Raw genomic sequence first — 13,410 nt, forward strand, 5'->3', positions numbered from 1 at the left:
GGGATGCTCCCTAGTATTCGAGGTTGATTGAAGAGAAGGCTTGAATACTTGTTGAGTCTTTCTTAGGTAGCATATGGATGTTGCCTCGTTAAAAATCATGCCGGTAAAACACTTCTTGGGATAAAAACCAGGTCGAAGGAAAAAAGTGTAACGTATGCTTTCAGAACCTAAGGCCTTCAAGTTGTAAAGCGCATCGACTATTTTGATCGGATACATGCACACAGGTTAGTGTAAAATGTAACTAAAAAGAAAAGATGATCATACCTTAGTGCTGACGGCGCTTCGGGCCTCGATATGTTTCAATCGTTTGTTTTGAGGACGCGGTATGGTCCTTTGCCTTGTTTGGTTGGGTGTAACTGAGAATATAGATTATTATTTCTATTTTGCCGTTTGCTTATTTGGCCCCCTTTGCGGTGGAGGTATTGGCGGCGGTACCACATCGTGTACCGCAAACATCTCGTTTGATGCATGTTGTTCCTCGTAGACGGTTTTTATCCCGTCCTTTGTCAGAAATTTCATCATTTGATGGAGGGTAGATGGAACTGCTCTCATGCAGTGTATCCATGGCCTTCTGAGCAATGCGTTGTACCTCATATCTCTTTCGAAGACATGGAATTTGGCATTTTGGATAGTGCCGACCACAAAGACTGGGAGGGTGATTTCCCCTTTTATTATTTTGCTCGCCATGTTGAACCCGTTGAGGACTCGATAGGCGAGCACGATTTGGTCAAGCAGTCCGAGATACTCCACCACCCTCGGCCTAATAATATTGGCTGAGCTAGCTGGATCCACAAGTACACATTTAATTTGAAATGTATTTACAGGAAAATAGATTACCAATGCGTCGTTATGAGGCTGAGACAAGGTCTTGATATATTCGTCGTTGAAGGTGAGAGCGTCCTCGGTTATGTAACCTCGAGTTCGCTTTTCCCTGGTGATGGATATTTTTGTTCTCTTGATCATAGGTTCTTGCGGATCAGCAATGCCTCCTAAGATCATGTGGATGACATGTTGTGGCTCATCTGTTTCATTTTTCTTGGTCGCCTCTCTTTCCCGGAACTGATTGTTGGCTTGATAGTCTTCGGTCCTGTGACCGTGTGTGCAGTGAAATTCACACACCAAGTTATGGTTCCTTTGCGAAGGATCTGATTGTACAGGACTTGGCCATGCGACGTCTCTAATTTTACTAATGGCGAATACGATGTCCGAAATGTTGACGTTGAAGTTGTATTCCGACAAGCAGGGTGCCTCTGTCGGCCCTATGTGCCTATCGAACCTAGCTCTGTTAATGAGTCCCCGAGAATTCTGGCCTTGATCCATCCTTCGGTCATTGCGGGGAATGTTGCGCCTCGGGACGTTTTTTCTATCTTCAGTGTATGGTTGGAATATTTCATTGTTTGGCTTTGGCTCCTTTGCCGGAAGCCTGCTAAGATATACTGAGCCCGAGGGGTCTCCTAGTTAGTCATCTTCAACCTTGATCTTTGATTGGTATCAGATCTGGACGTCCGCCCAAGTCACGAGGGGATATATGACTAAGTTTTGCTTCAGCTGCTTCAAAGCTATCGAGCTTCGCTCGTTCAAACCTTAAGTGAAGGCCTACATTGCCCAATCATCGGAGACTGGTGGTAGTTCTATTCGTTCCATTTGAAAGCGAGATACGAACTCTCGCAGCATCTCGTTCTGCCTTTGCTTGATTTTGAAGGCGTCAGATTTCCTTGTTACTACCTTGATGGCACCAGCATGTGCGTTTATGAAGGATTCTACCAGCATGGCGAACAAATCTATAGAGTTTTGGGCTAGGTTGTGATACCACATCATCGTCCCTTTTGAAAGCATCTCTCTGAACTTTTTTAGTAGGCTAGATTTGATCTCGTCATCCTTAAGGTCGTTGCCCTTTACTGCACAAGTGTAAGCAGTGACGTGCTCATTGGTGTCTGAGGTTCCATTGTACTTCGGAAGGTTAGGAATTCTGAACTTCTTTGGAATAGGTTTCGGAGCCGCTTCTTGCAGGAACAACTTCTGTACGAACTTCTTCGAATCCACACCCTTCATGATTGGGGGTGCGCCCGGAATTTGGTCGACCCTGGAATTGCAGGTCTCTACCTTCTTGACGTTGGATTCTATCTTCTTCTCGCCTGACTCGATCCTCTTTATGAGGACCTCGAGCATCTTTGTGAGGGTGAGGTCGAATGCCGACCCGTTGTCGCTTGATCTTTCTTGTACTTTCTCGTCTTAGGAAGCCGTTTTCGGTGCTACCGTGCTAGGAGCTTTCTGGTGACTTTGCAGATGAGCAATTGCCAGTTGTTGTGCCTGCAACATTTCAAAAATAACATGAAGGCTAACCTCTCGTTCTTCCGTAGCTAGGGTTTTCTGAGCTTTTTGTTGATCTCCTTGTCGTACGCTTCTGTTAGTGTGGGAGCTTATATTGGCAGTGCACCAATACCCAGAACAGCTATTCCATTTTCCCCATGGTCCACAAGACCATTGGTTTCATGTGCATTCATGGAGTTAGACATTTTGACCTGAAATTAAAGATTCTTCGACAAGAAAAAGCATAATAGATAACTTGCGTTATGTAGTAAACCAACAAGAAAAACTCACTATTATTTTTAGCCCCACGGTGGGCGCCAAACTGTTTACCTTGAAAATGATAATAACAATTAGATTTGATTTTGTGGTTATAAAATATGTGATCTTTTTTTATGCTAGTTGTCAGGCAATAGATGCTAAGTGAAAGATTAAAAAGAATAAGACAATATCTTGTAGATAGTATAATAATCAAACCGAATTGCTTGATGATCGTAAAATCAAACCACTGATTTTTACCGTATTCACTTGCAACCGCGAACGCGAAGGCCTAAAGTGCTAAAGCTCTACGAACATGGTCCATCCAGTGCAAACGCGAAGGCCATTTGGGCTTGACCTATCGCGAACGCGGCAGGCCCATCGCGAGCACGATGAAGGCCTGCCTAGTTGTACAAAAATAGTTTTAAAAATGGGCAAAACCCATTTCTTCATATTTTTCAAACTACCAAGACCTAGAGGAGATCTTCTTCACACAAATTCATCCCCAAAGTATTGGTAAACAATTCTATACTCTTCTCTTTCAATTATCTAATGTTTTTCATCACTTTTAAACCAAAAATCAAGAATTTTCATGGTAGAAATTGGGAATTTGGGTAGAGTTAGGGCAGTTTTGAGTAATTAGAATTTAGACCTCGTTTCGGGGTCGGATTTCGAAACTAATTTCATATTCAGGCTCATGGGTGAATGGGTGATTGAGTTTTGGTCTGATTCTTGAGTTTTGACCAAGCGGGTCTGGGGTCGATTTTTGACTTTTTGGGGAAAATGATAGAAAACCTATAATCTAGCATTGGGGTTAAATTCTTTAGCATTTATTGATGTTGTTAAATTAATTTGGGTTAGATGCAAGTAAATTGGAGGCAAAATCTAAAGGGAAACCGGTGCTTGAGGCTTGAGTTTGGCCGTGGAAGTTGAGGTAAATGTTTGGCCTAACTTTAGCTTGAGGGAATAGGTGTTATGTCTTATTTACTATGTGTTAGTATCGAGTACAATGTATAGGTTAGGTGACGAGTATCTATACGTTGGTGTCAAGCATGCTCGTGAGTCTTATATTTGGATTGTTGTGATTTTATTATGTATTGATCATGCTTAATTTAATGGTTAGCAACTGTGGTACAAGATTTATGATGAATTCTTATTAATTGGCAATTGTCTAATATTGGTTCAGGTTGAGGTTTATTTGTGAATTAACTGTTGTAACTGGATTGGCTATAGTTGATTCCCTTGCGGGGATGTTATTGTTTATGATATTGTTTCCCTTGCCGGGATGTTATTGCCTGTGATATTTTTTCCTTTGCTAGGATATTGTTGTTATATTATTGTTCCCTTGCCAGGATTCTTTTGTGATTGGTGTTGATTTGTATATTGGGATCGGGTTGCATGCCGCAAAAATATTATATGGTATCGGGTTGCATGCCGCAACAAGGAGTAATAAGGGAGGACAGGTGGGGTCGGGTTTCACACCGCAATAGTATAATATGATTTGGATCGGGTTGCACGCTGCAATAGTATTATATGAATTGGATCGAGTTGCATGCTGCAACAGTATTATATGAATGGGATCGGGTTGCACGCCGTAACCATAAATAATAAAAGTGAATATTGATTCGTTATTATTTTCCTTATTCTTACTGATATGAAATTTATGATGTTCTTTATGCTTCTCTACTGAAATTCTGTTAGTACTTGATATTCCCCGCAGCATGTTCCCCCTTCCCATCTTTAACTGCAAGTTTCCGTTATTATTATTTGTCGTATATGCTTTAACTGCAGAAGTTTATTTGGTAGTCTTGTCCTAACCTTGTCACTACTTCGCTGAGGTTAGGCTCGACACTTAACAGCACATGGGGTCAGTTGTGCTGATATTATACTTTGCACTGTGTGCAGATCACGGTACTGAACTTTTGGACCATAGTGAGGTTGCTACCTACAGTGCAACGGAAACCCGAGGTAGTCCTGCAGACGTTCGCTGGCCTTGGCGTCCCCTTATATCCTTTCCATTCTGTTTTTATTTATTTCAAAGACAGACTTGTATTTTTCTATTCAGACCACTACTTGTAGTATTCGTAGATGGTCCGTGACATTGTGACACATGTTCTGGGTAGAGTTGTATTTTGGATTTTCGTACTAGTATTTAGTTAACTTATATTATCAGATTTCGTCTTTCGCCTTTCTTTTATTATTATTATTATTATTCCACTATTGATCACATGTTAATTTTGAAATTTTTAAAAGGTTACGAAAAAGGGCAATAAAATCTATAAAATTCGGTTTGACTAGCTTTCATGAGTAGGCGCCATCATGACTTCCGAGGGTGGGGAATCCAGTTCGTGACAAGTTGGTATCAAAACTCTAGGTTGCTTAGGTCTCACAATTTACGGACAAGCTTAGTAGAGTTTGAGGGATCGGTACGGAGACGTCTGTGCTTATCCCCATAGGCTACTGAGTTTAGGAATGACTTCACATTTATTCTTCTCTATCATGCGATTTGACCCCTCAATGCTAATTGAACTTCTATTATGTTCTTTCGCAGATGGCTAGAACACGTGCTTCTTCATCCACCGATCAGCAGCCCAAGACCAGTGGCAGCTCCTACGAGGGGCAGAGGCCGAGGCCGAGGCCGTGCTAGAGGCTGAGGTAGGGGCAGGTCTCAGCCTAGAGCAACAACACCAGCGACGGAGCCTCAAGTAGAGTTTGATGATGAGGCTCCAGCCCAGACCGTTCCAGCAGGGCCAACTCAGGTCCCAAAGGGGTTCATCGCTACTCCGGTACTCCAGGATGCTCTGGTCCGTCTAGTGGGACTTATGGAGAGTGTCGCCCAGGCAGGCTTACTTCCTGTAGCACTAGACGTCTCTCAGGCTGGGGGAGGAGCACAGACTCCCGCTACTCGCACTCCAGGGCAGATGGCTGATAACTAGGGATTCTTGTTCATTTTATACTCCTTTTATGAGTAGCTAGACCCATTAGCTAGGGTTGTGACTCAAACCTAGTCTGGGTATTTGATAGGTCTTTTGTTTTAAGGCTTATATGTTTATGAGTAGTTGATATTTAGACTTATTTGTGTTTTCCATGTTGAATTAGTGGTTGAAAACACTAACTTGTGTCTTTTTGACTTGGGCATTTCTTGAGAAAGAGAGCTTGAGTCTAGGAAAATCAGTCCAACAAAAAATTGGGGTGTATTCAAGAGATTGATAACCCCAATTAAAGGGTTAAACCTACAGATAGTAATACTCGACTTGAGCCTATATTGCTTGCAAAATTTTTACACCCAATTGGTCTTGAGAAAGTCAATTAGGGCAAAGTCACTCAAACTACAGAGAGGTATATAGTGAGTAGTCTCGTGAATTGGCTATATCGAAATCCCCAACATAACAACTTTGCCTTAGGCTTTAGATCCCATCAAGTATTCACCTAGGAGAAAGTCATTTCCCTAGTGCCTCTTTAACCATTTAAAAAACCTTACTAGCATTCATACTTAGTTTAATTTCGCATATTATTAGAATAAAATTAGAAGTAACAAACAAAGAAATATGATTGGATGTGTAATTAAGAGCACTATGCACTGCTAGTTTAGATAGGAATCCAAATCCCAAACATTCTAGCTCCATGTGGATTCGATCCGGACCTTCTCAGGTAAAAGCTTCATCGACCGCTCTTGCCATTTTGTAGTGGTGTAGGATTGGACTCGATCACTTTTTTGGTGCCATTGCTGGGGGGAGCTAACGGTTTTGGCTATCTATCTAAATAGTTTTGTGTATTGTTTTTCTTTCCTTCCGTGTTACCAATTTGTATGTGTCGCCTACTCAGGTACAAAATGGCGGCGAACAACAACAACTCACTTCTTGGAGACCTTCCACTAGGGGAGGAGGTAGATGCCAATATTGCTGATGAGGTACCTATAGTTCTGCAAGCTCAAAGGAGAGGTCGACATGCCAATGATAATGTTCCAGACCCTCCCCCCACCTCCAAGAGTGGGTCCTTGGGTGCTTCCAAACCAAGGATATGCTAGTGCAATTGTCCCACCCCCGATCCAGGCGAGCAATTTCCAAATTACAAATGTGATGCTGACTTTGTTGGAGCAGCGAAGGTATTTCACAGGTGCTCCCTATCAGAATGCTTACAAATATCTTAAGGGTTTCGTGGATACCTGTTGGGGGAGCAAGCAAACAAATGTGTTAGAGGATGCACTTTGGTTGAGATTATTCTCTTTTTCAATTAGAGGGAAGGCTTTGGATTGACTTGAAAGGCTTCCCAACCATTCCATCACTACTTGGATGAGTTGGCAGATAAATTTATTGCAAAGATTTTCTCGTCGGGCCACATGGTGAGCTTGAGGGATGAAATCTTAGCTTTCAAGTAGGAACCCAATGAACCACTGCATGAGATATGGGAGAGATACCAGACCATGGTAAAGGATTGCCCAAATAATGATATGACTGAGGCAATGATACAACAGACATTCTACCAGGGCATTAACACAACAAATCAGTGCATAGTGAACCAACTCACCGGGGGCAATTTCATGAACACACCATATGATGAGGCTAATGCAATATTGGATGAGATGGATGACACGTCCTCCACTTGGCAAAGTAGAGCCAATGTGCCATAGGGTGACCCCACAGTCATTCACTTGCACAAAGAGCTCTATGATCATGGGTAGGCAATAGCAGAACTGACAACAATAATAAACTAGCTAGAAAAGGCACAATTACAACAGGTCTAAACTCCACGACAAGTAAATGCTATGGAGGGTGTCAACATGTTAGTGAACAAAAGAAGACAACGAGGTCAACAAAACCAAGGGAGTTCGGATCAATATGACCAAGATAGTGGTGGGTTCTAAGATGATAGGTATGATGAGCAGAATGAAGAAGTGCAATATGTGAACAACTATTAGGGCCAAAAGGGCAATTCTTCCAACCAACAACAATGGAGGCCCCAAGGCAATTGGGGAAATCAACAACAACAAGGGAATAGTAATTGGGGGAACAACAACCAAAATGCAAATTGGGACAACCAGAACAATAATTATAACAATTACAGTAATTGGAGTCGCAATAACAACAACTAGGGTGGAAACAACAATCAGGGTGGTTGGAACAATGGCAACCAAGAAAATCGGGGGCAAGGCTTTCAAAGTCCCCCGATGTATCGACAACCGAACAATCCATCCCCCATTTCCATCCTAATGTCCTAGTTTTTCCAACAATGAAATGGGGAGAATCGAAATGATGTTTGAACAGATGATGAAAAAAATGTTGACTCTGATGCCCAGTTGGCATCCCACAATACTTCAATCAGAAACTTGGAGGTTCAATTAGGCCAAATCTCACAATCCATGAATACTCACCCTAAGGGGGCTCTACCTAGTGATACGGTTCAACCCGAAGGGTGGGAACAATTCTGGGCATGTAATGGCAATAACTACAAGAAGTGGACAAGGCGGTGATGTGAATGCCTCCAAACAAAAAGAAATTTTGAGTGATGAAGTTGAGTTGCAAGAGGATGAGATCCCTTTGGTGGTTGAGAATGTTATTAGTGAGAACTTGAATGAAGAAGTGAGGATTGATATCCAAGATGCCGAGGTGGAAACTCAGAATGACGTGAACCCGTCTAGGGAACACATAATAGACATGCTGGAAACGGTTGTGCCTAAAGCCAAAGCCCCTTTGCCAAGGACACCTCCACCTTATCCTCAAAGGCTTGCGAAGCAGAAAAATAAGAACCAGTTTAAGAAATTTATTGGCATGATGAAGAGCTTATCAATTAATGTGCCATTGGTGGAAGCTCTAGAACAAATGCCGGGGTACGCTAAGTTCATGAAAGACTTGGTGACAAAGAAAAGATCCATGGATTGTGAGACCATCAAGATGACGCACCAAGTTAGTGCAATAGTATACTCGATGGCTCCGAAGCTAGAAGATCCCGGCGCTTTCACCATTCCTTGCACCATTGGGAGTGCAAACTTTGCAAAAGCTCTGTGTGATTTGGGGGCAAGTATCAACTTGATGCCTTACTCCATTTTCAAGACTTTGGGTATTAGGAAACCTAGGGATACTTCAATGAGGTTGTAAATAGTGGATAGAACTATGAAGAGGTCGCTTGGTATTGTAGATGATGCCTTGTTCGGGCGGACAAGTTCATTTTGCTAGCTGGTTTTATGATCTTGGATTGTGAGGTAGATTATGAGGTTCCGATCATATTGGAAAGAACTTTCCTTGCAACTGGGAAGGCCTTAGTTGAAGTGGAAGCAGGGGAACTCACCTTCCTGGTGGGTGATGAGAAAGTGTTCTTTCATGTGTGTAAGTCAATAAAGCAGCCCAACAGTTCTAAAATGTACTCTTTTGTGGATCTTGTCACGGCAGTGATAGTTGATGATACTAGTGCAATGATCAATGTGGATGACCCTCTAGAGGCAGTATTGTTGAATCTTGATGTAAATGAGGATGAATGCTGGGTGCAGTGTGTCAATGCTTTACATGGAATGGGCTCTTACTATTATGAGCCTCAGAAACTCTCTTTGGATCTTGAGAATAGGAAGACTCCCCCAACAAAGCCCTCAATCAAGGAACCTCCCATGTTGGAGTTGAAACCGTTGCCTCCACACCTCTGGTATGAATTCTTAGGCCCTAGTTCAACTTTGCCAGTTATTCTTTCCTCTTGTCTTACTAACACGCAGGTAGATGGCACATTCACGGTTCTCCAAAAACGGAAGAAGGCAATTGGATGGACTTTAGCTGGTATTCGGGGTAAGCCCCGCCTTTTGTATGCACAAGATTATTTTTGAAGATGATGCAAATCCCTCCTTGGAACATCAAAGGAGGTTGAATGAGGTAATGCAAGAAGTTATGAAAAAGGAGGTATTAAATGGTTAGATGTCGAGGTTGTGTACCCCATCTCTGATAGCTCTTGGATTTTGCCGGTACAATGTGTGCCGAAGAAGGGTAGTATGACCGTGGTTACCAATGCACAAAATGAGTTGATTCCTACTAGAACTGTCACCAGATGGATGGTGTGTATGGATTACCGCAAGTTGAATAAAATGACCCGCATGGATGATTTTCCTTTGCCTTTTCTTGATCAGATGCTAGACAGACTTGCTGGGCGTGCCTTCTATTGTTTCTTGGAGTGGTATTCTAGGTACAACCAAATTTTGATTGCTCTAGAAGATCAGGAGAAGACCACCTTAAATTGTCCGTATGGTACCTTTGCCTTTTCTAGGATGTCATATGGGCTGTGTAATGCACCAGCTACATTCCAGCGGTGTATGATGGCCATATTTACCGACATGGTGGAGGACATTTTGGAGGTGTTTATGGACAACTTCAGTGTTGTGGGTGACTTGTTTGATGAATGTTTGAAAAATCTTGATAAAGTGTTGACCCGTTGTGAAGAAACCAACCTTGTGCTTAATTTGGAGAAATGCCACTTCATGGTTGAGGAGGGCATAGTCCTTGGTCATAAAATTTCAAAGCACGGCATAGAGATGGACAAAGCTAAAATTGAAGTGATTTCAAGACTCTTTCCCCCTACTTCAGTCAAGGGAGTTAGAAGGTTTCTTGGGCATGCAGGGTTCTACCGGAGATTTATCAAGGACTTTTCGAAGGCAGTGAATCCCTTGTGCAAGTTATTGGAAAAAGATGCCAAGTTCGTGTTTAATGAGAGATGTATGCAAGCTTTCAAACTTCTCAAGCACAAGTTGATGACCACTCCTATTATTACCGCACTCAATTGGAGCCTACCTTTTGAGCTCATGTGTGATGCGAGTGATGTTGCGGTAGGGGCGGTCTTGGGTCAAAGAGTGAATAAAATGTTTCATTGGGTGTACTACACGAGCAAGACATTGAATGATGCTCAAGTGAACTACACAGTGACTGAAAAATAGCTTTTGGCTATTGTGTTCGCAATGGAGAAATTTTGGTCGTATCTCATGGGTGCCAAGGTCATAGATCATGTCGTACTTTGATACTTGATGATGAAGAAGGATTCCAAATCTGGGCTAATGCGATGGGTCTTGTTACTTCAAGAGTTTGATTTGGAGATTGTGGACCGAAAGGGTTATGAAAACCAAGTGGCGGACCACTTGTCTCGTTTGGAGGAGGAGGGGAGGCCTTGTGTTGGCCTAGATATCAATGATTCATTTCCCGATGAGCAACTTCTTTCTGTGTCGGTGAATGGTATGCTATGGTTTGCGGATGTTGCTAATTTCATTGTGACTGGTATAATCCGGTGTGAGCTCTCTTCTAACCAAAGTAAGAAGCTCAAACGGGATAGTTTGGACTTCTATTGGGATGAGCCATACTTGTTTAAGATCTGCACTGACAGTGTGATCCAGAGGTGTGTCCCGGAGGAGGAGCAATTGAGTATCTTAGAGGCTTGTCATTCCTCTCCCTATGGTGGTCATCATGTCGGGGCGAGGAAAGCTTCAAAGGTTCTTAGTTGTGGGTTATACTGGCCAACTTTGTACAAAGATGCAAGTGAACTTGTGAAAAGACGCGACGAATGTCAAAGAGCGAGTGGAATTTCGAATAAAGATGAGATGCCTCTCAATACTATTCTCGAAGTTGATATTTTTGATATGTGGGGCATCTATTTCATGGGCCCGTTTGTTAGTTCATGTGGCAACACATACATTCTAGTGGCAGTTGACTATGTTTCAAAGTGGGTTAAGGTCGTGGCTTTACCCAATAATGAGGCCCAGAATGTTGTTACGTTTCTCAAGAAGAGTATTTTTACTAGGTTTGGCACTCCTCAAACAATCATAAGTGATGAGGGGTCTCATTTTTGTAATCGAGCTTTTGACACTTTGCTTGCAAAGTATGGTGTCAATCACACAATTTCTACTACTTATCACCCTAAGGCGGGTGGCCAAGTTGAAGTCTCAAACAGGGAAATCAAGAGTATATTGTAAAAGATGGTCAATGCAAATAGGAACGATTGGTCAAAGAAATTGGATGGTGCTCTATGGGCTTATAGGACTTGTAACGACCCGACGGGTCATTTTAAGAATTAACGCCCTGATCCCCTATTAAATGCTTTTTCTGTGTTTGTTTCTATTATTTTGAATTGCCGGGATGCTTGGCTTTTAGTTTCGCAGAGTTTTGGGACACTTAGTCCCTAAATTAGAGCTTAAATTTTGGAAATTTGACCGTAGTTAGAATAGTGTGAAGACGGCCTCGGAATGTAATTCATATGGTTTTGTTAGCTCTGTTGGGTGATTTTGGGTTTAGGAGTGTGTTCAGATTGTGTTTTGGAGGTCCATATCTAATTTAGTCTTGAAATGCCGAAAGTTGAATTTTTGAAGTTTCCGGTTCGATAGTGAGATTTTAATCCGAGGGTCGGAATGGAAATCTGGAAGTTGGAGTAGCCCTATAGTGTTGAATGTGACGTGTGTGCAAAATTTAATGTCATTGGACGAGGTTTGATAAACCTTTTGATCGAAAGCGTATTTTGAGAGTTTTTGAAGTTCTTAGGCTTGAATCCGATGCTAAATTGGTATTTTGGATGTTGTTTTGAGCGTTTTGAAGGTTGGAACAAGTTTGAATGATGTTATGGGATATGTTGGTAGGTTTGGATGAGGTCCCGGGGGCCTCATTTGTATTTCGGATGCCCAAACGGGCACTTTTGGTCTTTGGGAGATTACTGGTTTTCTGGTATTTTAGCAGCAGTGATTTGTTCATTGCGATAGCGTGAGTTCATCTGTGATCGCATAGAGTAAGTTCAGGACAGGAAGATTTTTGTGAATCGTGATCACGAAGGTAGGAGTGCGATCGCGTAGGGTGAGTAGTCTTAGTCATTGCATTCATGTGGAGAGCTTTGCGTTCGCGTAGAAGGACTTGGAGTGGCAGTGAGGTGATGGAATTGCTCTATGCGATTGTATAGAGCTGGTCGCGATCGCATTGTTGTGAGGAAATTGCCTTATGCAATCATATAGGTGTTTTTACGATCGCAAAGGGTTAACTCTGGGCAGTATTTAAATAGCCCATCCGCGACCCTTCTTCATTTTTCCACCATTTTTGAACGGGATTGAAGCTTTTGAGGGAGATTTTTGAGGAAACCAATGGGGAATCACTTGGAGGTAACATTTTTGACTTCATAACTCATTTATATGTGATTAAAGGTCAAATTAGTGGTAAAACATTTGGGAAAAATCAGTGCAAAATGGGTAATTAGGGCTTGAGATTAAGTGACCTTAAAATGGGTATTTAAGGGGCCAATTGAACTCCGATTTTAGTGATCTTGATATGTATAGACTTTTGAGAGTGTGAGAATTCTAAAAATGTAAATTTCACCCGATTCTGAGATGTGGTCCCGATGGGCATTTTGGTTATTTTAGCTAATTTCGCGTATTAGCTTAGAATTTCTTTGTAGAATCAGTTACTTGAAGTGTTATTTACATTATGCAATTGAATTGAATAGGTTTGGTCCATTTGGAGTCGAGTACTCATGGAAAGAACGTGGTTTCGGGTTGACTTTGAGCCGGTTCAAGGTAAGTGGCTTTCCTAACCTTGTGTGGGGGACCTTCCTCTTAGGATTTGGTATTATTGATAATTGAAATGCCTTGTACATGAGGTGACGAGTGCGTACTTGTGCTAATTGTTGAAAATCCGATTTTCATTAAGTATTTACTAGCATGTTTCTTTTCCTGTTTATACTACTTGCAATTTAAGCCTATTGTTAGCTTAGGAAAGCATATCTAATTGACTTAATTGCCTTACGTACTCAAACTGCCTTATTTGGATTACATGCAGCGTGCTAGGTTAGAAATATTTGTTTTTCCTTGGTATGGAACTTGAATTGAACTGTGTACTCTTCTTGTTGTTG

At 42.0% G+C, this 13,410-nt stretch overlaps 1 protein-coding gene across 1 annotated transcript; it reads right to left on the minus strand.

The window, feature by feature from the left end:
* Positions 1-378: 378 nt before the first annotated feature.
* LOC138878485 (uncharacterized) lies at positions 379-1,320 on the minus strand. Its single transcript, XM_070158168.1, has one exon. The coding sequence runs from the start codon at positions 1,318-1,320 to the stop codon at positions 379-381; it is 942 nt and encodes a 313-aa protein (XP_070014269.1).
* Positions 1,321-13,410: the final 12,090 nt, after the last annotated feature.

This window comes from Nicotiana sylvestris, chromosome 9 (assembly GCF_000393655.2).
Source record: "Nicotiana sylvestris chromosome 9, ASM39365v2, whole genome shotgun sequence".
Lineage (NCBI taxonomy): Eukaryota > Viridiplantae > Streptophyta > Magnoliopsida > Solanales > Solanaceae > Nicotiana > Nicotiana sylvestris.